This window comes from Cricetulus griseus (assembly GCF_003668045.3).
Source record: "Cricetulus griseus strain 17A/GY chromosome 1 unlocalized genomic scaffold, alternate assembly CriGri-PICRH-1.0 chr1_0, whole genome shotgun sequence".
Taxonomy (NCBI): Eukaryota; Metazoa; Chordata; class Mammalia; order Rodentia; family Cricetidae; genus Cricetulus; species Cricetulus griseus.
In genome coordinates this window covers 208,988,760-209,016,097 of record NW_023276806.1, presented here as the reverse complement: position 1 = coordinate 209,016,097, position 27,338 = coordinate 208,988,760, and the positions used below count along the sequence as shown (strand labels likewise).

Below are 27,338 nucleotides of genomic sequence, written 5' to 3'. Positions count from 1 at the left end.
ATGTAGATTAATTTTTTAATGCATGCTGTGCCCCAGAATCCTGCAGATTAATTTGTGACTTCTAGGTTCTTGTTATTATACAGAGAATTATTGTGGTAGCCGTGAAATCTTTCATTTCTGTTTTTACAAGATGATAGGAATAAATAGCTCTTAGCACTATGACATTCTATTTTATATAAAACTAAATAATGTGGTATGTTATATTCATGTTTTATCTGATTCCAACATAGATTTTAAAATACAGAATAAGTTTTAAAATTATTAAGAAGAAAATACAACACAGAAAATTCTGTGCTTTTTATGTATATCCTGAGGCCTTTTGCTATTGTGGGCATAAGTAATTGTTTTATCTCCAACTATACTTGTCAAAGAAAAGGAAATCTAAGGGATGTTGTTGCCTGTTTGTCTTTTCCTTGGGGGAGAAACGTAACCCTTTGACTTTAAATATACCACTTTGTGTGGCTGGTTTTAGTCTAAGTACAATCAAGAGGAAACTGCATTTTCCAAAATTCCATAAATCAGAATTTCAAAGAGGAAGATTTGAAATGAGAGATGAAAGGGTATAAAATAATAATAGCAGAGCCTTTGTAATGTGGACAGCATTATTTAGAGAGGCTGCAGAGTGAGAAAGAAGCAAGGCTTGGTGGTGATGATAGTGAACACTGATGTTAAGGGCCTTGGTTGTTAGCACCCTAGGCTACCCCTCAGATGTGTGACCAGACTGAATGAAGTATGTTTTCCTGAGCTCAATGTCTTTATCTAAAACTGGGACAACATGACACCTCCCTGCAGGAATATCAGGAACATTACATGAGGCATCTCTGTAAAGTGTCTTGGATTCAACACTTACCAGTTAGCAAGCCAATAAGCTTCCATGAGCATGGCCGCTATGCTGCTAACCATGTGGAACTTGGCAATTACAAAGCCCTTAACCAGGAAGCACCCACACTGTGAAGAACATTTCAGTCTTAATTACTTACTAGGGGAACTGAGTTTCTGAGTGATGCCTTCACCTCACTTCTCGTAACTTCAAAGTGAGATCTGAACCAATCACTTCTAAGTTCTCAAAGCCCAGCTCCTGTTTGCCCATAGCTGCTTTACAAAATGTGGAGGCTGTTCCCCCAGGAAACTGCCTATTGTCCTAAGGAAAATTACATGATGGAGGGAAGGCCAGCTGCAACTACATCATCATAGCTTATTCCCAGCAAGTTAAACCCTGGGTTCCTAAAAAAACAATTGTTTGGAAAATTTTAAACCTACCATGTTTCCTAAAATGTGTTCTTCAATGTTAGGAAGTTAAATGGAGACCATTTTTTGACAATCCAGTCAGTATCTGGAAAATTTTACACCTACCATATTTCCTAAAATGTGTTCTTCAATGTTAGGAAGTTAAATGGAAACCATTTTTGACAATCCATTCGGTATGGTTTGGGTTGATTCTGAAGTTATGACATAGCCAATCATATAGATGCTGCCTGTGTCCTGCTGACAGTGGGAAACTCTTTCTTCCTGTAGGCATGTCAGCATCGCTCCAATTCAGAGATCATCTGCTGCACCACTCCTTCATTGCAACAGCTGGGTCTGCAACTCCCCCTGAAGACCAAAGCCTTTTTCCTGTTAGACGGGGTTCTTTCCAAACACTTTGATCTCACTTATGTGCATAATCCTGTGTTTAAGCCTTTTGAAAAGCCCGTGGTGATCTCAATGGGCAATGAAAATGTACTAGAAATTAAGGTAAGAATTGCTAAAATACTCTCTTAAGTGAACTTGAATTACTTTGTTGACTTTCTAGCCATGTGAATAGAGTCATTGTATTTGGTCATTATATCTTTTTGGCATAAGACTAAAAGATAAGTGTAATTATGCATTGCTTTTTAATGAAGCCTTTAAGACCCCTTCCTTGTGTATTTGCTGAAAAGTAACAAATGCTGAGCATAAATCTATCAAACAGGCTCCCCATGATGCTATCCCGATGGTGTTGTATGTCCCTTGTGCTTCACCTAAGCATGCTTACTGGACGATAAACAGTAAGGGCCATGATGCGAGATGCATTAGTTGCAGTTTTATATTTCCTTATATAGTATGTGAAGTTTTGTATCTGCATATAGCCAACTCTCTCTCTCTCTCCCTCTCCCTCTCTCTCTCTCTCTCTCTCTCTCTTCTCTCTCTCTCTCTCTCTCCCCTGTCATGTGTGTATATGATTTTTATTAATTCTCTGAGTAAACATATGCTGTATTTTTATTGTATTCACTCCCTCCCAGCTCTTTCCCTCTAACTACTCCTGTATACGTACCTTCCCCCTCTTAATTTCACGTCCCCCTTTTTTTAATAACCTAGCAAATCCAATTTCATATATTCATAGACTCAGGGCCATCCAACTGAAATGTACTTGTGGTTGACCTACCAGGGACCACACTTTTAAAAAGAATCGACTGTCCCTCTCTAAAATGCCAACAACTGTCCAATGTCTCCTAGTTAGGTATGCAGGCCCATGTACAGGTTTTGTGCAAGCAGCTGTGAGTTCGTGGACAGTCCTAACAGGTCAGAAGTGACTGCTTTGTTCAAGTCCTTCTCAACCTCTGACTCTTACAACTTTCTCCACCTTCTTCTAAGACATGGTCCTTGAAGCTTGGAGAGGACAGGTGATATAAATGTTCTGCTTGTGGCTTAGCACACTACTGACACCTACTCTCTGTACCTTGACAAGTTCTGAGTCTCTGTATTATCCATTATCCAGTGCAGAAAGTCCCCTGATGATCTCTGAGGGCTACACTATGAGTATAGAGGTAGGAATTCAGAGGACAATTTGATAGTATGCCTACTTAGCAAAATATTAGCAGTGGGTCATCCCTCCTCCACCCCACCCCCACCCCCATGGAACCTGTGAGCTCCCAACCATGGCCACGTTTTTTTTGTTGTTGTTTTGTTTTTCAAGATAGGATTTCTCCACGTAACAACTCTGGCTATCCTAGAACTTGCTTTAGGGACCAGACTGGCTTCAAACTCATGGAGATCCGCCTGCCTCTGCCTTCTCAATGCTGGGATTACAGGCATTCACCACCAACAACTGCCTTCTTGGTCACACTTACAGTATCTCCTGTGGAGTGGGCAAGACAGTTGCTGCCACTCCAGAGCAGGCTAACTGGCCTGTAGTTTCTGAGCAATACTCTTGTCTCTGCCTCTCACCAGTTTCTGAGCCATTCTCTTTTCTCTGCTTCTCATCTTGTAGGAGAACTGGGATTATAGATACAAGGTGCAGCATCCTGCTCTGTTCAAGGGCTTCAGAGATTTAACTCACCTCCACCCACTGGACTATTCCATAGTTGTGGCCAAATCTAAGCTGATTTATAAATCCACCTGGATTCCCACCACCTTGGGAATACATCTGCCTCCAAAAACATAGTCACAGAGCACCTTGACTAAGGTAGCCTAATGCAGACGAAAATCATTAAAGCCCAGGCAGGCTGGGGTTTGAGAAGTAATTAGAATGAGCAGAATACAAAGATGGGAGAATGAGGACTCGAATCAGTTCTCCAGTGTGATTTCAGTTGTTTTTACTTGAGATAGTAAGAAAGCTAGCAAAATAATCTAGACTTTAATTTCCCATAGTCCACTCAATTAGCAAAATATTCATCCCTCACAACCAGCCTTCTGAGGCACTGAAAATGTCTCCTCCTCTAGAATGTACGAGTGCAAATGTGAGCGAATGCAAACAGCAGAGAAGTCCTTACAGGTGTGACATGGGTAGCATGGGTCAGGTCCATCCAAGTGACATGTCCACTGAAATGTCTCTGCTCTTTCTGGGAGATCTTTATCACTGAACAAACTCATGCGCAGATTCGCACTCACACCACCACTAACCTCGCCATTGTATTCTGTACAATAATTAAGTAAACCCAGCATGAAATTAAATGGAAGCTTGCTTCACTGAACAGTGTGTTTGCCACACCAAAGTTCTTTCATCTGCTGCTTTAATTAGTTTTAGAAAAAGAAAGAGCTTTTTATCACTTCCCCTTTTTTTCCCCAATAAAACTAATCTACTGTGACCTTTTGCTTTCAACAATTACTGTGTTTGCTGTTTGAAAGGATCCATTTGGCTTTTCTTGATGAAAATAATGGTTTGTGTGTAAATAGTTTTAGCCCCCCTCAAAAACTATTTTCCTGTTCCAGTGTCTATGATGGACAGATTACAGATATGTGGTTCTTTATCTACCCTTTCAAACCCAGTGTTTGATGGGAGAGAAAAATCCTTTTTTCCATAAATTAAACAGCTGTTATTCAATGCCCTACAAAGTTGTTGGACCAAGAAAAACAAGGCTTGGCATCATCTTAAGTCTATTAATGGTATTTTCAACATCACCCAAGGTCCCCAGAGATGGGTGTAAGTAGAGTTTTCCTGTTCCAGCAGCCACTCCCAAGTAACCACTCAGAGTCTTAATAATAATTATAAATGTTCAGCCAATAGCTCAGGCTTGTAACTCGCTAACTCTTACATTTAAATTAACCCACATTTCTTATCTACTCTCTGCCATGTGGCTTGATAAACCTTTTCTCAGTAAGGCATGCTCATCTTGCTTCTCTCTGCATATCTAGCACCTCCTCTGACTCTGCCCTTCTTCCCAGCATTCTCAGTTTGGCTCTCTCACCTAACTTCATCCGGTTCAGCTATTGGCCAGTCAGCTCCTTTATTAAACCAATCACAGCAACAAATCTGCACAATGTACAAAAGGATTATTCCACAGCAGATGGGCACAGAGCAGTCCCTTTTCTTGACTATAGAAAGTTCACTCATTTTCTCTAACAAGTCTATAGCACTTGCCTTGTCACAAAGCTATATTCCAGAGGCGATCTAAAGTATCCATCCTATTTGTGGTGGCAGTAGTTTGATACCTTTATCAATTTCTAGAATCGATCACTTTGAAGCCTCTGCCTCTCTTGGACATCCAGTAGAGTGTTTTTGTTAAAGGATTTCCTTATACTTATTTTACTGCCATTGGAAACAGGAGTGCAAAGTGTGTTTGTCTCCCATTATCGGAAGTGCTGTGGTGCTAGAATGTGGCTTGGTTGTAGAGTACTTAGTTAGCATGCTCAAGATGCTAGTCTCCGTCATTAGCACTACAAAAAGAAAAAGTAAGAAAAACAAGAAAGAAAAGAGAGGACGGTGGAAAGGTGGTTCAGTGGTTAGGACTGTACACGGCTCTTGCAGAAGACCCGAGTTAGGGATTGGTTGCCAGCACCCACACCAGAGGCCTCACAATTACCTGCAGCTCTAGCTCCCGAAGATCCCATTCACTCTCCTGGACAATGACAGTACCTGCACTCAAAATACCCACACCAAGAAACACACAGGTGCACATAACCAAGAAGAAGAGGAGGAGGGGAGGGGAGGGGGAGACTGTAGGAGGAGGAGTTTGAAGAAAATGATGGATAGTTAGGGGCAGTAGCACCTGCCTGTAATCCCATTGTGGGTAGCTAAGATAAGGAAGATAAGGGCTCTAGGCCAGTATGGACTATATACCAAAACCCTGTCAGGAGAAATAAAAGGGGGGAAGCAAGATCTACAGGGCAAATTATGCAATAAAATTTGTGTTTGTTGACAAGAGGAGTTCACGCTCCTCAGTCATATATACCTATAAGAATCCTTGGTTTAAAAGGGATGTTGATAGCTTTCAGCCCCAGAGGTGGGATCTGCCTCCATGACTTAGTTGGCCTGGTGACTATGCAAAGGGGACAGCCACATTCAGGTCAAAAGAGCCCAATAGGGCCAAATAGTGGTCTCTCCTGATAAGAGATTAGGAACCCCATAGATATTACAGGTAGCTAAAGTCCATCAGGACTTCTGTGAACAATGTCACAGAGTAAAAATCTCCTTTAGAGTACACATGGGCATCTTATCAACGATAGTGCTTATGTTTATAAAGGATTTTAACAGTCAACTCAAGGTTTTTTGTGTTTGTTATTCTATTTACAACATATGTGAACTTTTGAGGTTAGGAGGTCAGTGAGTGTTGTCCCAATACATAAATAAATAAACAAACAAACAGGTTTAGAAAGGTTAACTTAATTGTCTTGGTATCACCCCAGGAGCAAACAGGAGAACTAAAACTTACATTCAACTTTCCTGAGTTCGTATTCCATGAAATTCACTGAATTCACTATTCACTGAATAGTTTTTCTCACTATTGACTTTCATTTAATGAATATAAAAATATTTCTCATAGTAGATAAATCTTCTATCATGTGAAATATATTCTACACTACACATTTATTTGAGTGAAGTAGCTCTAAACATTATAAAGTTTTAATTTAACTGTGTGTGTGTGTGTGTGTGTGTGTGTGTGTGTGTGTGTGTGTGTGTGTTCAGGTTTGAATATGGATACCTGTGAAGTCAAGAAGATGGTGGATCCCAGGAGCTAGAATTATAGGCCATGTTGTAAGCCATATGGGTATTTGGAACCAAACTCAGGTTCTCTGAAAGAGCAGTAAGTGCTCTTAACCACTGAGCCATCTCTCTAGCCCTGCTCTAAATTGTCTTCAAACATCTAAAATTTGATTTAAAAATCTTTGTTTTCCCCTAATCATCTTATACAAGGTTTTGTACATGAATAGATTGTATAGAAAAAAAAAGTGTCATCTTCAATGCTGATAAAGAATTGACTCTGGCTGCCCAGCCTTCGGAGTTTGTCTTATCCTAGAACACATAGGAGCATGTGACAATAGGCATGTTTCAAAAGTCATTTCTGAAAACACGGTTCAAAGAGCAAGGAGGGCAGGAACCTCATAGAAGAAGCAGGTCAAAATGAAGTACAGCAAGATTGGGAGACTAGAATGTAATACTGTGAACATGAGGACAACCTTGGGGGTCACAAGTAATGAGCCAGACATCACTGGCTGGGCACTAAAGATATACAGTAAGGAGTACCATTCTGGGCCACTCTGATCAACCTGGTGCCCAGAGCCAGCTAAAGGTTGACTTATTTATTCCCTTGTCTCACAAGTTGACTGCAGGCCAATCCCAGTTACACTACCATGAGCTCAGATCTCCCTCCAGGCAGGGTGGAAGGGTTCCTTTTTCTGGTCATTTGGCCCTGCATCCAGATTGACTCATGTCTCATGTAGTAGTTCCCTGAGATGCACATAGTGATAGTCATTCTAGGGAGTGGGGTACCCCAGGGCACATACACACTCCTTGTGTTAACACAATACCTCGATAAGGCTCTCTAAATAGATACATAAAGACTCCCAATGAGCTAGTGATGAAATTAGTTGAATTTTCGTCCATCCAGCTTTTCTCAAATTTCCTAGAAGCCTTTTCCCTGGTTCTCTGTGGAGACATCCTGTGGAGCTGGTTTGAAGCCTTCTGAGGCAGATTTTTGGCCTGAATTCTGTCCTGAAGGGCACATATTCTCTAAGTGAAGTGTAACGCTGCCACAGTCACCAAGTCCCTGGGTTTCTGTTGCCGAGGCCCTCGCTGCCCAGCTTCTAGCTATCAGTCCATACCTCATGGTGTCACTAGTGATCTCACCCATGGCTGCCTGGCTACAAACACTTGCAGGATCTTTTCTGTTAGAATGCTGTTTTATAAATCCTACCTACCTTTACTTCTTTCTACTCTGTTCTGTCACACTTATGAATGAGTGGCATGCCAAAACCTGAATCCTGAAGATACATTATGAGAGACCTGGGAAGTAAGGGGACATATGGGCGGTCATTGGCTTTCATGTTAAGGTCATGGTGACAGAAGATAGAAGCTCCTATCCATCTTCACATTTGCAGTGACTAGACCTGAATCTAACACTCATTGGGTGGTAAGTAGATTTTGCACCAGGTAGAATTTGCTTAGTTTTGCTTAGTCCCTTCTTGAAGCTTTGCTCCCCTCATATAAATCAGCAATGACAACATACCTAGAGTCTTTACAGGATAAAATGAGGTCACTGGCATTCTGAGCTGCTCTTTGTGCGTAGAGGACTGAAGCTCCCGCTTATGCCATTTTATTTAGAAACCCATATTTTGTCGCTTCAATGCCTGCAGAGCTGAGCTGATCTTTCAAATGTATTCTTCTACTTAATAAATAGTTGATATCAACAATGAAGGTCTTAAACATCTTTTCCATGGCTCAATAAAGCTACATTTACTTTAAATACAAAAATTAAACTGCATCTATTTTTATTCTTCCTGCTTTGATATCAGTTCCTCTTATATCGTCATGGCTGCTGGGACCGTTCTTGCCATGTCTATGTTTTCAGCTCTAAAAGCAGTTTTCATAGACAATGTTGGTGGTAACATATTCTATAAGCCAGTTCTAGCCATGTGTTCCTTGATGGTTGTGTATCAAGAAGGATTCCATCTTTCAGCTGTTTATTCTTCTGTTTTAAGATCCAAGGAGATCCTAAGCCTGAAAGAATGAGTCCTGGAGAGAAAGGGACATGCATTGTGGTCCTCCCTTCCCCCACCCTTAGCCATTATCTAAGCACACAAGACACATGTTAGAGATTCTCTCATAAATCAAGCCCTCAGGCTCTTTAATCTCTTTTCTCTGTCATTCTCTGAATTCCCTCCAATATGTGAGTAAGGGCCTGCACCCTTCCTAGACCTAACCAACAAGTTGTCATTTCAAGCCCCAAAGTGGCCTGTGAGATTTATGTGCTTCTCTGTTGAATTACCCTGTGTGGCTGACCTAGATCAATGGCTTGCTCCTACCGCCTCTGGAAATACGATAAGGGTAGGGTTTGTCTGCATTCGTCTCTTCCATAGCTTCTTAGAATATAAAGAAGTACCTTCTCTCTGGTATTCCTTTTTTTAGAAAGATGCCTGACCTACCCATCTTGTTGAAATCCAGGAGACACTGTAAGGGAAAGCAGTTTTCAGACACATAGTATGTAAAATGAAGTTGCGGGGCTGTCTCTCTTAGGAGCTGTTCTTTGTCCATAAGAAAAATAGTAATAGGCTTTGATAGCTCTCTCCTCCAAGTAACAGCCTGTTTAATAAATAGCTACTAATTAAATCTTGATATGAAAAATTGTGTTCATGTTTGTACTTCTTCCCTGAGGCTGATGATTGGTTTCTTGAACAAAATGTTGATGTTTTAAACATTCCTGATGTTAACTCAACTATGGCAAATTGGGTAATGTTTAAAAGTCCTCAAGTAACTATATAATTGTTCAAAATAATGTAATTGTGCTCTCAAGTCCTAACGAAGGTCATATGGCATCTTTGGGGAATTTCTTTGAAACGAACTTACTTATGTGCAGGCTTCAACCAGGCAAGAAGAATTAAAAGGCATTTCCCAGCTCAGACAGCTAAAGGAATGTATCGATGAGGCAGTTACATTAGCTCTCTGGAGACGAGGCCTTGGCATTGGTATTTTTGAACGCATTCCGTGTGATTCTAAAAGTGAATCATTACAAAAGGCAGTGTCAAGCAATTCAACAGGCTTCTCTGCTAAACTCAACACTGCTTTCTCTTCGTCAGACACCCTTACCCTGCCCGAGACAGTCGTAAGATGATTATGCATGACGGTTCTCAAAATAAGGCCATAAACAAGATTCCCTTTCCTTTCCTCTAAAATTCAATCTGATGGGAAAGCTCGTCTTATCATTCCTGCCTAGTTATGTTCTGAAATGCTCACACCCCGTTTCAGCCAGCTCAGCTCCCCTGAAAATGAGTACCGTAAAAATCAGATGTCTTGGAAAACACATCTGCGTTTGCTGTGTTCTTGCGTTCCTTCTAGAATTGCCAGCATTCCTCCTGACCCGTGAAGCACTAATGACCTTTTTTGTTTTGTTTTCTCTTTCCAGGGAAATGATATTGACCCTGAAGCAGTTCAAGGTGAAGTGTTAAAAGTTGGAAATAAGAGCTGTGAGAATGTACACTGGCACTCTGAAGCTGTTTTATGTACAGTCCCCAATGACCTGCTGAAACTGAACAGCGAGCTAAATATAGAGGTGGGGTTTCTACATGCCTTTCATGATGTAAATAAGGATGCCGGTGTAATTATGTCACCAGTAGTCTTAAAATAAATCATTAAGGCTCATTTGTGTATTGGCTTTGGCTCATCAGCTCAGCCTCAGCTCCTAGCTGTGATTTGAGAAATGTTGAGGGTTTTTTTTTTTTTTTTTTTTTTTTTTTTTTTTTTTTTTTTTTTTTTTTTTTTTTTAATCACACTGTCTCTTTCCCCTGGGTTAGAAGTCTAATCTCAAAAGTCATTTTACCAGCACTCCTTCTCCATCTTCCCACACTCTTTCCAACATGTGCTGTCATTCTCAGAAGGAACGAGGACAGACTCAAGAGTGTCCCTTCTCCACTTCGCCGCTGCTGTGGTCACAATGCATAGAACTCTGACAATAAAAGGAGACATACCCACTTGGCAGAGGAAAGTAGAAACTCAGTTGTTGTGTATTACCTTATTCCATGTACACAGCTAAATCAGCCAAAGCAGAACAAGAATATATCTTTACGATTTTTTATTGTGATATAGCTTCCATACCATACAATTTACTTGAAATACGTAATTCAGTATGTTTGTTTGTTGCAATTGTACATTTCTTTAAATAGTGATAATACACGTAAATCATAAAATTTGTATTTTTAATAATTTGAAATTTATAGTTCAGGGACATGATTTGTATTCAAAATATGTGTGACCGTCACTGTTATGTAATTTGAAAGCCTTCCCAAACAAATGCTATGTAACCATTAAGCAAGAACACCATACCCTCCTCTCTAACAACCCCTGTAAACTATTTTCTTTCTCTATGCATTTGCTGACCTAGGTATTGCATGTAAGTCAAATCATACAATATTCGTCTTTTGGCTCATTTTATTTGGCAAGGTTTTTGTGGTCCATTCCATTTTATGGCTGAGTGATGTCTTATTTCAAGTATGACATATATTGCTAACCCAAGGAAAAGTAGCTTTAAAGGCTCTTGAAGTTTTCTGAAAATGTTTGGAAATGAAAAAACACAACAGAATTGCAAAATCCGAGGCTGGGTGTGAAACTAGAATAGAAATTTTAAAATGACCTTTAATCTTAAAAACCACAAAGCACTGGAGCTAGAAGAAATGACAAGATTTCTTCTATTTATCAAACTGAGATAAAGAGCATATGAGACTTTATTATCCGATCATAATATGATTTTCCCTCTTATGAGAAATCTTTTCTGCTATGCACTCCACCACAAATGGGACATAATTAATTTTTATTTATTCATACTTCTATGGTATCATTATAACAATTGATCTACCCATTTATCTTTACATATACTTGAGGAACTTAAACTATTGTTTAAATATCATAGGTATGCTTTAGTTCATCAATATTTCCTAGTTACCTGAACACTGAGACAGAATTGAAGAATTTCTTACTCTGAAGGTGGTAATGCAGCTTCTAGAATGGAGGCCACCAGGAGCTAATGAGAATCAGGGAAACTCTGATTCCACATAGATAGTATATTTTATATCAGTCTTGGCCAAATTCTGACTTTCCCTTCTTAATTATTTCTAGTGGAAGCAAGCAGTCTCTTCAACTGTCCTTGGAAAAGTGATCGTTCAACCAGATCAGAATTTCACAGGATTGATCGTTGGTGTGGTCTCAATATCAATAATACTTTTATTATTACTCGGGCTCTTCCTGTGGCTGAGAAAAAGGAAGCATATTAAAGGTGCATATTGTGGTTATTGCTAAGACACTACCATAGGAATATAGTGATTATATTCAGTATTGCCTTGGAGACATATGGGCTGTTTAATATGCATTCATAAAAGCTGTGAGTTCTGGGCACTGGGACCTGTGATAGCCAAATCTTTAACATGCTCTCTCTTTCTCTCTGTTTTAAGATCTGGGCAGTGAATTAGTTCGCTATGACGCAAGAGTACACACTCCTCATTTGGATAGACTTGTCAGTGCCCGAAGTGTAAGTCCAACTACAGAGATGGTTTCAAATGAGTCTGTAGACTACAGAGCTACTTTTCCAGAAGGTACAATTCAGTTTACTATCCTGAGAAATATCTATCCATAGACCTCTGTGGGATGTGGCATTGTTCTTGCTTTTTCTTTTTTTTTCCCCCTTGTATTTTTATACAAGTAGAAAAAAAGTGTTGACCTCTGCCAAAGGAATCCTTAACTTGATGTAGAATTGCACGTCCTTCACTTTAATATCAAACTCATTCAGGTATCGTACGGGAATTTAGCATCTGCAAGCTTTCTGCTCACACACACAGCAAGGTTCACTTTGGAATCATTTGAGCAAAGTCAGTTATCTCAGGGCAATGTTAAGAAATCAAAGAGCTCTCTTTAACCATTTGGGAAGAGTATAGTTATAAAATATTTTGTATTTAAATATAAACTTAAAATACTATATTTTGGGGGAAAACTTTTTAATCATCCATTAGTAGGCCCTTGAAGCATTCTCAATGATCATAGCTTTTATCTACAACCATCTATGACCTGAATATATTTTGAGCCATATCCAAGACAAACCTCCAGTGGTGCTATTCATCAACATCATCTGCTTTGCAAAACACCAGACCTAAGAATGGTCAGGTTGGCCAGGGCATTTCACATTGTTTCATTTAAACATGTCTTGCACAAAGCAAAATGTTCATATTGTATCAGGGCCATTATCTTTAGAAGTTACAGGACGTGAGTCAAGTGCAAGCATTTCCCTGTTGAATATTTACCATTGGACAAATAAAGTGAGTCACAGACAGTTGTGGATACTGAGAAGTCAGAAGCTGCTCATCCAGGCGAGAACACCAGCCATGAGGCAGGCAGCATTTTAAGTTTCTCACCACTTGCTGCCCTTCCTGAGACTCAGCCTGGTTCTCCAGAGATTATTGAATGCCCCACATGGCTCCATTCACTGTTGGAAAGAAATCCAATCCTTTAAGAATGTGGACAAATCAAGCCTGGTGCATGCTTTTAAAATTTAGATACAATTAGGCTTTCATATCCATGTTTAATAGCTCTAACCTGGGATTACTGAGGTTTACAACTAATTGCATTAAAAAAAAAAAAAAAGCTTTCCTGGGTGGGGAAGATGACTGTCTATGAAATGCTTACAGCCCAAGAAAGGGGACCTGGGTCTTGAGTGTGTATCAGTAAGACTCACATAAAAGTCACATGTGCTGGGCATGTAGGCACAGATGCTAAGAGTTTATTGGTCAAGCACCTCCAAATTCAGTTAGGGAAACAAGGTGGAGAGAAATTGGGAAAGACACTCAGCATTGACCTCTGACCTCCACACACATGTACTGTGTATTCAAGCACACACATATGGCTTTCTTCATCTTTAAATTGTTTGGTATGTGTGTGTGTTGTGTGTTGTGTGTGTGTGTGTGTGTGTGTGTGAGAGAGAGAGAGAGAGAGAGAGAGAGAGAGAGAGAGAGAGAGAGTATGTGTTCACAAGAAAGTTCTGTGAGGTTGGTTCTCTCCTTCTACCTTTACATAGGTTCCAGCTATCAAATTTAGCTCACTAGGCTTGTAAACAAATTAGATTTACCTCCTGAGCCAGCTTGCTTTCTCACTTTTAAAATTATAGGGAACTGGGATTGTCATGTATAACAATCTTGTTTCTGATTCAAATAAAAAATGACTTAAAAACTTATTTTATTACTGTGTACATGTGTGTGTGCATGCATATGTGTATGATATATGTAAGATTTCTTAATCCTTTACATTCCTCACTTGCCAAACATTTGTCATTGTGGCTAAGAAAACAAATTTTACCCTCCTTCTTGCTTTGAACCTGCTTCTTGGAGACAGGAAAGGTTAAATGGGCAAGGGAGGACAACCCAAAGGGAAGAACAGGGGACTGAGCATCCAAACCTGTCCAACAGCAACTGCAGAACTTTCTTCTGCAGCTGGTGAGGATAGTTTTCTCCGTGAGACCCAGAAGTCTCTATGACATTTCAGCAGGAATACACATGGATGCTCTAGATTGGCTTCTCGGTGTATTTGAACTTAACAAAGGCTGGGTAGAATTTCCCTTCAGGAGGACCTTTGTTCTCTCAGCCCCCAAGAATTGACAGTTCTGCTCTCCAGGTGCAAAGGTTTGGAAAGTGAGGATGAAGAAGCTGGGTTGGAAACCCCATTTGTACCCGTGATTTGCTGGGGAACATTTGTAGAACCTGACTCCTTGCTATTAGAGGAGCAGCCAAGAAAGGGAGTCTTCCTTTTTTCTTAACCCACCCCGCTTTGCAGGGGCCTCTTGAATGTTCTAGAGCCTTCCTTTGAGGTCACACTTGTTTGCTTTGAGCTACTGATTATTATGACTATAAAGGCCCCCAGAAACTTTTCTGGAGGCAGTCTTGAGACTTACTGTCTGGTTAAGTAAGTATTGTTAACCAGAAGATCTACTGTGGAAAACATGCACAAGTGGGGTTAGAAATAGTCATGACGTCATCAGCTTTCTTAAGTTATGATTCCCTTGTTTGTTTGCAAACAAACAATATTGTGTGATAGGATTGGGGGATCACTCACGTAACCGTTCCTTCATCGCACGCACGCGCGCGCACGCGCGGGCGCAGGCATGCACGAACTCATGCCCAAGCACGCATGTAAGCACGCACAAGCACATGCACCCTGCCAGTCAGTTGTTGTGACCCTGGTTTCCCACCCTTGATGTGGGTGATGTTTTCCAGGAAGAAGGGCAAAGCATCGAGTGGTTTCTTTGCCTCATTTGGGATTGAAAACACTCAGTGCCACAGCTCCTTAACTTTGGCATGAAAGTGCCATTTCTTTGCAAAAGAAATCTTACTCAAAGTTCTTACTGTGCTTTGGTTGTAAAGATAGGCTAATGGGAAACAGCCATGCTCATGTGCCTTCCAGTGAACAGTGATAGGGCACGCTAGCACAGATCCAAACTGCCTGCTCTAAGTAGCCATAACACTATGTGGACCACTTCCACAAGGTAGAGAATTTACCACCACTGTGCAAGGCTCTCAGTTCTGAGAATGTAGCATTCAATATTTCCAACAACATATAATTATAGGTACATGTTGAACAAACATAACCCAAAATTTTGAAATCAAAAATAATTTAAAAGTCTATGATGCTGTTGTGTGTGTGTGTGTGTGTGTGTGTGAGAGAGAGAGAGAGAGAGAGAGAGAGAGAGAGAGAGAGAGAGAGAAGGGGTTCCTGACACATGAGTGTGTGGATGAATGACCATGACCATGTGCCTATGTGGAGCCCAGAGCAAGATGTCACGTGCCTTCTCTATCACTCTTGGCCTTATTAGCTTAGGGCAGGGTCTGTCACTGAACCTGAAGTTCACCTTTTTGCTAGCCTGGCTGGAAGCTCTTGGGATCCATCTGCCTTGGCTCCCCAATGCTTTTTTGGTTTGTTTGTTTGTTTATGTGGGAACTTGGGATATTTGAACTCAGGTTCTCCTGCTTGTAAAGCAAGTGCTCCTACCTACTGAGCCATCTCCCCAGCCCTTAGGATTTATGATATGTAGAAGTATCAGGTTTAAAAGTTTTGTATTTTCCATTCAAAATTTCAGATTGATCAGGGATGATCAACTGGCAAAGTCCATGCCAGTATTTCAAAATCTGAGAAAATACCAAATGTGAACAATCCCTGGTTCCAAGTATTTTTGAAAGGAATAGTCAGCTTGTACTGATTGTATGTATTTTGCTATGCGTATTTCCTTGTCCAGGGATTTCATCGTTAACACCGCCTACATCTAAGCACTTTATATACTGGTTTTCTATGTAAACATCTATGCATGTGTACCTTTTTCCCAGCTCGTCACCACTTTTTCTCAAACCACTCCTTTGTAAAGGGTGTTCCCAGTCAGTCTCACTGAATGCAGTCATTTCTTTAATGTTCAATCCGCATTTCACTGTTATATGAATGCCCTTTGCCACCCCAGGTGCCTGCTGCAAGGATCGAGGCTTCACTGCTATGTCTATGTGCTTTGTCTTGCAGACCAGTTTCCCAACTCCTCTCAGAATGGAGCATGCAGGCCAGTGCAGTACCCTCTGACGGATCTGTCCCCCATTCTCAATAGTGGAGACTCGGACATATCCAGCCCATTACTACAAAACACTGTTCACATTGACCTCAGCGCTCTAAATCCAGAGCTGGTCCAAGCAGTTCAGCACGTAGTGATTGGGCCCAGTAGCCTGATTGTGCATTTCAATGAAGTCATAGGAAGAGGTAAGTGTTTCCACTCAGCTCTGTTACATACAATTTTCCAGTAAGCCTTTTATCTCCTGTGCTGCAGATTAGGAACTTAGACAATGCCAAGGGCCCCTGACAGAGCCCTGATAATGAGGTGTTTGAGTTTTGTCCTGCAGAAATGCAGTCCTGAAAAGCATATCCTTGGATACGGCCCTGTGTGTGGAAGCCATTGGGTGACATCCCCAACATCGGAGAAAATGCCCCATTTCTCCCTCATATTTCTGACACTTAACTACAGCTGCTTGGAAAGTGCCACTTACTTCTTCATAAAAATCATGCCAATTTTATCATTTCTTTACCCCTTTCCATCTTTCCTGTGAGAGCAGTAACAAAGTCTGCAAAGCCCTAGTGTAGAATGCACCGCTGGACAGCATCGGAAGACAGGGCGTTTATAGCCGTCCTCTGATCTGAGACAATATATATTATCTCCACAATACACTCCAGTTTCTTCACGCAAAGAATGACTGTTTGCAATAAGCTAGCCAGAGCATCAGTAACTGCAAGCATAAGCACTATTGGAGGAAGTATTTGTCAGAGAAAAGAAAGCAACCAGAAGTCACGACGTGAAGTCTACTCTAAAATCCTTTTACACTTAGTACTGAGTGACTTCTTATGGCTTTTGTTCTAAACACTCTACATGAGCTTGTACAGGTATCTGTCAGTGTGAGGCAGGACGCACTGACAGGGCTGCTGGCCATGTGTGAACACTGGTCCTTCTCAGCATCCCCTGTCACACTCCAGAGCTGATCTGTGAGTGGGTTGCTTCTTCCTGAAAAGTGGCCTCTGTGCACAAGTGTGTGTCTGTGCTAGATTACTGGCCTGTAAATCCAGTGAGTGTACCAGCCTTGGAGTGTATAGATTCACTAATTATATTCTCACCCTATATATTATAAAACAAGAGCATTTTTTTAATCACGAAAGTTGTTAACATGGTCATTATTTCTCTGAAGTCATAATCATTAAAATGCTATCAATATTAACCACTGCTTATTTATATGTTTTTCCTGGGAAATTGTGAGCAGTCATGAGCATGGGTTTGATTGTATTCATCTTTGTGTCACCAGAGGGTAGCCCCATGCCTGATATTCACATACTAAGCACTCAGGACAGCTTGCCTGACACCAGGAATCAATTGAATGACTTACACAGCTATCAGACATTTGACACCTCTGGGAAAAATTACTGCCACTGTTGAAAGGCTACCGTTGGGGAAGTGAGGGGGTATAGTCAGAGGGAAATGTACAAAGTGACTCAGAGTGAATCTGCTTCATTTAGGCAACTGTCTTTTGATTCCTGCCAACCTGACAAACATATAAGCCAGTGACTAACAGGGGAATTCTTACTCTACAATACCTTATTCATAATCATTTACTAGAATGTAGAAGGCTTATTTTATATTTATTCAAGTGGATACAGTTATTTACATGTTTTCTTAAATAGTGTTTGATACTTAAGAATAATAAATCTCTTTCATGCAAAAGCTATTATTGTGTTTGATGATACCACAGTAATTCGATCTTTTAGTATATTAGCCTTTAAATGAAACCATATTACTTACAATTTTTACCATATATTAAATAATCATATTGCTTATACCATGGGGACACATGTATTCCACCTATGTTTATATCCAAACACATATACCAGACAGAGTGGTATTGTTAATAAAAAATGTCATAAGCAACGTATCCTTTTTGTCTCACAGAGGAAGGAGATAACATCTTAATAATTATTGCATAAGCCAATATCATATAACTCTAGTCAAGTTCTCTTTTTCAATAGGGCATTTTGGCTGTGTTTATCATGGGACCTTGTTGGACAATGATGGCAAGAAAATCCACTGTGCTGTGAAATCCTTGAATAGTAAGTTGCATTTAATAGTGAAGGGTACATTTGTGGTTTGCAAATTGACAGCATATAATGAAGTGTTGATTTACACTTTCCCTTGTGGAAGAAATCATCTGCTGCTGAGATTGAGGAATTAATCCTGAAAATTTGTTTAGTCTAAACACTTATTGAGATAGTCCCTCTGAAATCACCCCATGGAGAACTAATAAGTAAGAGAATAGGAGCAGTAAGTCTCTTAGATGAACTGAATATCATTTAAACACATTAGATTTATATTTGTTTTGCAAATGACGTTTATGGAAACTATTGGAAGCACGTTGGCACATACCATAGTAATGACTCATTTTGCCCAGAGACACTACCATAATTATTTTTTAACCACAAATTCCATCTAAAAAAAAAAGATTAAAAACTGAAATAATACAAGCTAAAGAGAAATGCACTGGCAGAAAATTGAAACATCCTAAGTATGGTGATCCCTCCTTTATCCACGTGTTTAGGGAGTGTGGTGTTCCACAGAAATAAATTCCCTAAGGAAATGCACCTTGCCCCTTTAATGATGCAGTATTTCTTAAAATTTTAACTGTTACTAAGAAAACTCTTAAGATGAAGTGTGCACTCTCTTTAAAAACCCAGGCATGCTTCTAAACATAAATATAGTCTTTATTGATGCAGAGACATAATTACAGCCAAAATTTGCTATATTGTACAACCAGTGTACTTTACATGTGGGACAATTCCTGGCCCCACCCTTGTCAGCAGATCTCACATGCTTGCTTACCTACTTTGGGATTTTCTACTTTAGAACTTGAAGCTACCTGAAAACTTCTAGCCAACTATAGTACACATTTGCATTAGAACTAATAAGCTTTAAATGTCCAAATGGTAGGTTCCCTGCAAAGTACTCGAATACCAGAATTGCTTAGCCCTTTTCAATATAAATCTAATCTCCGTGGTGAACATCATTCTGTATAGTTAATTTTGTTGGTTATCTGATCACAAAATAACTAAGGAACAGTCCACATGGGATCCAGTAGCAAATTGTGGTAGATTAAGTATACTGATCAATAAATTGAATTCAAAGGAAAGCAGTGCTGCCGTGTTACTCAGAACAGTCCTAACCCCAAGAAGTCTTTCTGTTGTTGCTACGTGGTGACTACTGTCAGTCCACATTGACTTGTTTCATCTTTCCCAGGTCTTAGAATGCATGATGTTTCTAAAAGGTTGCCAACATTGTCATGAACACCAAAGAGATACTAGTGAGATTTATGTTAATGCTGTTAACTCTTCATTTGTACACTATCATTACCTCAGTGGGTCTTTCTAAAACTGATTAGAATGTACTATCCAAAAACTAGTTAGGGCCTGGGGAGACAGCTCAGTGAGTAACACTGACTGCTGAATAAGCATAAAAACCACTGTTCAGATCCCAGCTGAGATTGGCCACATATGCTTATAACCCGAGCCCTGCAGGGAGCAGAGACAGGAGGATCACTGGGACTTGCTGGCCACCAGCCTAGATCCAGATTCAGTGAGGGACCCTGTCTCAAAGGAGTGGTGCAGAGAGCAGTGACACAAGACAATGGGTGTCATTCTTGGGCCTCCATACACACACACACACACACACACACACACACACACACACACACACACACACAAATGCTGCATGCACACAACACACACAACCCACTTAGTTGGAAAGTATCTAGCTCAGTGCTGGAGCACTTATATACACAGGGCTCAATTCAGTCCTCAGTACAGAAAGGGTGGTGGGGGGAAGAGGGACCGGACTACTTATATATGCCATGTAGTGATTGACTGTCAAATTCTCCTGCATCAGTAATCATTGAACTATGGCCCACTAAACTGCTTTCATGGGTAAAGTTTATTGAGACCCAGGCGTTTAGTGTCTATAACTACTTTCATGGTTCAACAGTAAAGTTAAGTATTTCCAGCAGACAACACATGGTCCATGAAGCCAAAGACAATGGAACCAATGGCAAAAGCACTTGACAGCCTATGCCCTGGACACTCTCCAGACGGAGTAGCAATGACTTTTGTTTTGTTTTGTTTATCTGTATAAGACGTTCTATGCTCCTGCATGACACCAGTTGTTTCCTCCATTCTGTTTTACAAACGAGGCTGTCAGTGGTGACTTGGTGGCACTGTGCAGTATGACAGTGTTAAGGCTTAGGAAACAATGTCTTACAATACGGGGCTTTGGTTTGCTGAGTTCTTGAACTAAAGGACATTTGACGGGCCTCTGCCTGACCTTCTTGTGCCTCTCTGACCCTGGGTCTCCTTTTTCCCTCAAAGTGAACCTTAAAAATTAGAACTCGCCGGGCATTGGTGGCACATGCCTTTAATCCGAGCACTTGGGAGGCAGAGACAGGCAGATCTCTGTGAGTTGGAGGCCAGCCTGGTCTCCAGAGCGAAGGCCAGGATAGGCTCCAAAGATACAAAGAGAAACCCTGTCTCGAAAAACCAAAAAAAAATAGAACTCTTCTCCATCAAGGCAGTGTAAAAAATAAAATCACTCTCCTCAAAACCCAACTAAAACTCTTGAAATATTATTCTGAACCTCCCCTTCCTTCCTGTTTTTGAGATGGGTGGTCACAAAATTTTTCCTCATGTGACCCTCATTCTAGAAGGGGTCCTTCTTACACCCAGGAAGAAGGGATGCATCCCAGAGAGAAGGAATAGCCTAGCACATTAACATGGCCGGCTTTCCTTACTATCTATCCATTAGGCCGTCGGCTTTCAGTCCACTCATGTCTTCACAACTGTCAATTTTTCATCAAATCCAAGCATAAAAGAAATAATTCCCCCTGGATACTTAGATCTCTATTTCTGAAGGCTCCCGTGCCTATAAAGCTGGTTTTAAAGGTTGTTATGCAGGACTAGAAAGATGGCTTAGCAGTTAAGAGAACTTCCTGTTCTTCCAGAGGACTCAGGTTTTGTTCCCAGAACCCACCATGGGTGGCTCACTGTCATCTCTTAACAACTCCCAGAGGATCCAATACTCTCTTCTGGCCTCTGAGGACTCTCTCTCTCTCTCTCTCTCTCTCTCTCTCTCTCTCTCTCTCTCTCTCTCTCTCTCTCTCTCTCTCACACACACACACACACACACACACACACATACATAATAATAAATAAAAATGTTTAAAGAAGACATTATGCTGTTCTGTTGTTGTAGGATTAATGCTCTTAGTTGTAGAATTCTCAGATGCAACCTTCATCCATGATAGGTAAGGAAAATGGAAGGAAAAAAAAAAACTTTATCCCCAGGACACCATTCACTCAGACACATTGTAGAAAGAATACCCTAAGGTTGAAGCATCCGGACAAGATCTCACCAGCTGGTTTTTATATTTCCTTGTGCTTGCTATCTGAATTTGAAAAGGGATTCACTGTCCTCTAATGAACTTAAAGTCTCAACACTGAATCTCCTAGGAATCACGGATATAGGAGAAGTCTCCCAGTTTCTGACTGAGGGCATCATCATGAAGGATTTCAGTCATCCCAATGTTCTCTCGCTCTTGGGGATCTGCCTTCGGAGCGAAGGGTCCCCATTAGTGGTTCTACCATATATGAAACACGGAGATCTTCGGAATTTCATACGGAATGAGACTCATGTAAGTACTCTACTAAGCTTATGAACTCACAAATGGTAAGCCAGCCATTCCTTAAAAATGTTAGTTTCAAGTTTTGGCAGATGAGACAGGGTCTTTCTGTACTTCAGGCTGACCTGGTACTTACTCCGTAGATTCTCTCCAGCCCGCCTCGCTCAGCCTCCTGAGTACTGACATTACAGGCCATGTGACGCCACACTTGGCTTGCCTTCTTTTCATCTTGGAAGATTTTAGTTTTATTTTATGTGTGTGAGTGCTCACCTACATGAACATATGTGCACAATATGTGTGCCTGATACCTGGTACCCTAAGAGGACAGCATATCTCCTGGAATTGTAGTTACAGACAGTTAGGAGCCATCATGTGTATGCTGAGAAACAAACCCAGGTCCTCTGCAAGAGCAGCAAATGCTCTTAACCACCGAGTCCTCTTTCCAGCCCATTTGGTTGTCTTTTCATTTCTTTGTTTGGGTATGTGTGCACATGCAACTTTACGGGGGCACTTGTGCAGGCCAAAGACTCTCTCAATTCTTTCTTGACCTTAGTTTTTGAGACAAGTCTCTCACCACTCTGTCTAAATTAGCTGGCCAGTGTGCCCCTGCGATCTGCCTGCCTCTGCCCCCTGCTTGGGAGTTACCAGTGCATCCTGAGACCTGGCTTTTACCTGGGTGCTAGGGATCTGGACTCAGGTTCTCAGGCTTATAAAGCAAGCACTTCACCTACTGCACCATCTTCCCTGCCCCAGCACAAGCATTTGAGTCTTGTAAAAAGCCTCTTGTCAATCCAACCTAGGCTGCATAGCTAGATGCTGTCTTAGAAGGAGCAGGAGGAATATCTCATTAATAATCTTTATATCGATCACATAGTGAAAATATATTTTAGAGATTTTGAGTTAAAATATATTGTGATATGTTTCATTTAATTTCTTTTAAAGTGTATATGTATCATACCTTATATTATACCAAATAGTGTTGTACTAGACAGTAAACAAATAATCACTGTGTGTGTGTGTGTGTGTGTGTGTGTGTGTGTGTGTGTGTGTGTGTGTTTACATATATACTAGTTCATGGGGTAAGAGTTTTGTGTGTTTTGCTCACTCCTGTGGGTCTACTGCTCAGCAAATAGGCACTTAATAAATGTTAGCTGAATAAATGAGCTCAAGATTACAAAAGAGGACCAAGGCTCTTGTGGGTGTGAATTTTCTTCATAATGTTGAGCACTCTTTGGGCAGGCCAGGGGTAAGGAGGGTGAACTGAATTGCTCCTAGAACTAAACTGACTTCATAGCTCGGCTTGGCTGCTGCTGCCAGGGTCCCTGTGGGAGTCAACCACAGCTTTGCTCTTCATCAAAATGATTTTATAAACATTTAAGTTAAACAAGCTCTATGGCTGTAAAGATATACTTTCTGTTCAGCCAAAAGAATAGAACATCCTCAGAATGCAAATGCTTTGCAGGTAGTGTGAACTGGCATTGCGATTTTCACTCTCATCGTCATCTCCCTGGTGAGTCAGTCAGTCAACTCAGTTGTGCTACCTACCGTCCTGGCAGCACTCTTCTCCCAGGATTAATGTGGGAGAGATGTCCTACTGTCCATTACAGAGCAGGATCTGGCTCCTTAAAACCCAGAGAGTGGTTACTGGCGCCTCACACGTCTTAAGGAAATGTCTAAGCCACAAGATGTGGCCTGTCCACAGGCTGTATGTATTAGCAGGGACTGCAGCCCTTCAGTCTGGGTTCTCACTGGAATCTTGTACTCACGAGCTCCCTGATGGCTGCTGAGAAATAGCCTTTTCTGGATAATGAGGCCCTACTCAGGGCTATCAGCCACAGTGAGACCTACAACTTCCAATTTCAATCATACAGTTACTCAAGCCTTTCCTCTGTTCATTCAATTTCTGGAATGGCACTTGTAGAGAATGAGAACAGGATTCCTTTTCTCTGTGTTGGTTCCAGAACTGTTTGTTGCTGCTGAGCTAGCTGCTGGTGCATTAATTCCAGTGAGCTTCCAACAGACTTCAGTGAGCATCCTAAGGCATCACTTACCCTCGGGAGTGGTTTCATTTATTTCCCTGAGCCTCCTGCTAATTTCTAATGCTTTGCCATCTCGAGCCTTGTTGACTGAGTGGGATTGCTCTCCCTTCGGGACTAGTTCCTTGAAGTAATCCACACTCTGCCTTTAGAGTGGGCCCCACATATGCAAACCAAGCCATGCCTCAGCCACCTCTCCCTCAGACTCTCACACTCTGAGCTACCCTAATCACCCTAGGCCCAGGCATGAGACCAGCAGAATAACGCTGTACCCAGAGCCTGCTGTCACAGTGTCTAAAAGAGTCAAGGGCGCCCTTGCCCCACACTTCCCCAGGGAAACTACAATAAAGGGACTGTCCCTGATGCTTCCCTACTCAGCCCTGCCTGTGTGGTGTGCCATATCCTTTTGGAAAAAACGTGAGAAACAAAGCCTGGTGCTTTGTATACAGTACTACTTAACAAAGAATTGGGGCTCTCCACTGGGCATGAGTTATTATTTGAGACAAGATAAGTCATATAAACATTGCAGTACTCTAAGATCACTGTTAGAACATCGAGTGCTTAGTTTATGCTTTCCCAACTCTCTTTGATTGCAGAACCCAACTGTCAAAGATCTTATAGGATTTGGTCTTCAAGTAGCCAAAGGCATGAAATATCTTGCCAGCAAAAAGTTTGTTCACAGAGACTTAGCTGCAAGGAACTGCATGTAAGTATGAGAATATCTTGGTGTGCAAAGTACAAATGAAGTGTTTGTTTCTCGATACTCAATGCTAGGAAGGATTCTTTCTCTTAGAAGCAAAAAGTTTGTATATGGTTGACTATTTTGAGTAGATGTGTAAGCCCCCGGGGATATGGGTGGGGCTTTCAGTTTTTATCAAACAAAGCATTTAAAAGGTTGCTCCACGGGGGATCTCAAGCAGCTGCTGGTACTCAGCCTTCTGTGGCCCTTCCCACCAGCAGTCTCCAGTGTTGTGGTTTCACACTGTATTAGGGATCTGGAGAGAGAATTTGATCTGCAGCTTTTGACGGTGAAAAGGAAAAGCTGGTAACAGGAATACCAATGCAGGGCAACTCCTAACAGCAGATTTGAAGTCAGCCTGCAGACGCGTTACCAAAAATGGTATTTGGGAACGAATATACAAAGAACTTTTATTTGTGTCTGGCTGCCTGGCTGTGTAACAACAACAGTCAACAGTTTATAATTGAATCTCTGCTTTCCCTTGCAGAGCACTGATTCGTGGCTAGTGGTATGTGTTAATGAAAAAGCTAGGCTATTAATTTTCTACCTAGATTTTGGTCATGGTAACATGGTAAAACTCTGTTTAACAAAGGCTGCATGGCCTTAGCAGAAAATGATTTTTTTTTAACATGACAGCTTTCTCAGGTGCTTTATCTTCTATTGCATTACTTCACCGATGGCACATAGGAGTTTTATTTGCTTACTACTGTATTTGAGAACAAAAAGGGACAAAGTAGCAGTACCATGGCCTGTTCATTCCATGGAGCACATTGTTGGTAAGAATACCATGGAAGAATGGTCCTATGGGTGACTGCATTGGGTAGCCTGATGCCCTATTTATTTTGCAACCACAGAAAGCTAGGTAGAAGCCAGCTTTCCCTTTTCTCCAGACCTACACAATAGCAAAATGCCATGTCATTCATAACGTCTCTCTTCAGCCGGTGGAATTTGTATTGTAAATGTCAAGCATTTTTATTCCGGAATTCCACTGTAATTTAGCGTTAGTCAATAGGCCAGAGGAAATTATGGATCTCTAATACTGAAGCCACCTTTTTAAATCTATAGACATTCAGCACTGTTGTAAATTATTCTACTTCAGTCAGTAATGATTTTTTTCTCCTGTAGGTTGGATGAAAAATTCACTGTCAAGGTTGCTGATTTTGGTCTTGCCAGAGACGTGTATGATAAAGAATACTATAGTGTGCACAACAAAACCGGTGCCAAACTGCCCGTGAAGTGGATGGCTTTGGAGAGTCTGCAAACACAGAAGTTTACCACCAAATCAGATGTGGTAATGTATTCATCATTCCTAAATTTCTTTTCCTTTACTTTCATTCCTGTAGTTGTACAGTAACATTTTTTTAAAGGTTCACCAGGCAGTGGTGGCACTTGCCTTTAATCCCAAAACTCGGGAAGCAGTTCAAGGTCAGCCTGGTCTATAAAGTGAGTTCCATGTATGTGATAGGTAGGGTTTTAGTTGGAGGGGGTGGTAGGGGAGGAGGGGAAGGAGAGGGAACTGGGATTGTCATGCAAAACAATCTTGTTTTTAATTCAAATAAAAAAAATCTGAAAAAAAAAAAAGTGAGTTCCAGGGCAGCCAGAACAGTTACATATAGGAAGCCTGTCTCAAAAAAGCAAACAAACAAAAACCAACAACAACAAAAATCCAACACCACTAATTGCAGAGTATCTTCGTGCATAAAACTGGAATTGATTGTCCAGTAGGTACCAAACTGTTTTCATAAATTATCTTGTTTATTCAGAAATATTTGTAGACCAAAGCACCACCATCAGCTATAAGCCTAGGCCCTAGTAACCTCTCAGAGGCCCCGTCTCCAAACACCGTCACACACAGAAATCTAGGCTTGTAATAGCTTTATGAGAGTCCAAAAGAAATTATTTGAAGGAATCCACACACTAAACTGAGGAGGGAGGCAAAGAAGCTGAAGACCCAAAAGGAGAGATTCCCACAGAAGCCAGGGGAAGAGAAAATGTCAAAGGGATGTGTGGTTGGGGAGCAAGTCTACTGCTTCTCACTGGATCAGAAGAGCCTTGGCTTTGGCCTCTTAGGACCTGAGGGATTTGAAAGTCTACAGCATGCTCAGATCATGAGTGCTGCATGAAACCCAGAGCAGACTGTTCTACTCACAAGTAGCAAGTCAGGACAAGTGTGCTGTTTAGGTAGAAAAACATTTAATGTTTTACCCTCAAGGATACAACGATCAATCTATGCTGTCCATACACAAGGCATCCAGGATATGTCCCTGCAGGATGTGACCTTCAAAAGAAAAGGCTGGTAGCTGCTGAGAGATGACAGGGGATGGGGACTGAGAGTACAAGTGAGAAGTCACTCACTCACTCCCTTGTCAGCTAGAGGAGGGGAGTGGACTCTAGGAATAAGTCAAAGAAGTGGTGTCATCTAGTTTCTGATCCTGTAAGGTGAAGGGAGCATTGGCAGTAATGTGAGGTGACTAGCAGTTTGTTATCAATAAGTATGTCACAAGTCGTGGCAGTGTAAAAAGACTTCCATGTACACCAGAGCCGTGAAAGAGGAGAGTGTGGCAGCGCAGTGGTAGAGCTTCATGCTTGGGATTTTGACACTGAAAGATGGTGAAGAAATGAGTGCTAGAGAGGGAGACTGGAGCCAAGGTGGCGGGTGGATGCCTAGGCTGAGAACTTAGCAGAGAACACCCTGTTCATTCAGACTTGACTGCCAGTCTGTCTACACAAGAGAGAGCAGGTGTTAACAAGCCAATAGCAAGGGGACAAGATGAAACAACCCTGTTTTCAAAAAGAGACACAGGATCTGAATGGGCATCATACCAAATACATGTATGACTCACTAGCTAATAAGCATGTAAAGAAAAAAAATATGCCCACACAGAGATTTATATGTGAATGGTTGCAGT

General features: G+C 41.2%; 1 protein-coding gene across 4 annotated transcripts in view; it reads left to right on the top strand.

Annotated features, from left to right (window-relative positions):
- Met (MET proto-oncogene, receptor tyrosine kinase) overlaps positions 1 to 27,338 on the top strand; it is a 107,364-nt gene that overhangs the window by 70,326 nt on the left and 9,700 nt on the right. For 3 of the 4 annotated variants that reach the window (XM_027389942.2, XM_027389941.2, XM_027389943.2), the window contains 9 exons: positions 1,516 to 1,734; positions 9,798 to 9,944; positions 11,504 to 11,660; positions 11,836 to 11,976; positions 15,929 to 16,159; positions 17,966 to 18,046; positions 21,464 to 21,666; positions 24,287 to 24,396; positions 25,555 to 25,720. In XM_027389942.2, coding sequence (XP_027245743.1) covers positions 1,516 to 1,734; positions 9,798 to 9,944; positions 11,504 to 11,660; positions 11,836 to 11,976; positions 15,929 to 16,159; positions 17,966 to 18,046; positions 21,464 to 21,666; positions 24,287 to 24,396; positions 25,555 to 25,720 — 1,455 coding nt within the window. The remainder of the gene's footprint in view (positions 1 to 1,515; positions 1,735 to 9,797; positions 9,945 to 11,503; positions 11,661 to 11,835; positions 11,977 to 15,928; positions 16,160 to 17,965; positions 18,047 to 21,463; positions 21,667 to 24,286; positions 24,397 to 25,554; positions 25,721 to 27,338) is intronic. The other variant, XM_035452056.1, reaches the window with a different exon arrangement.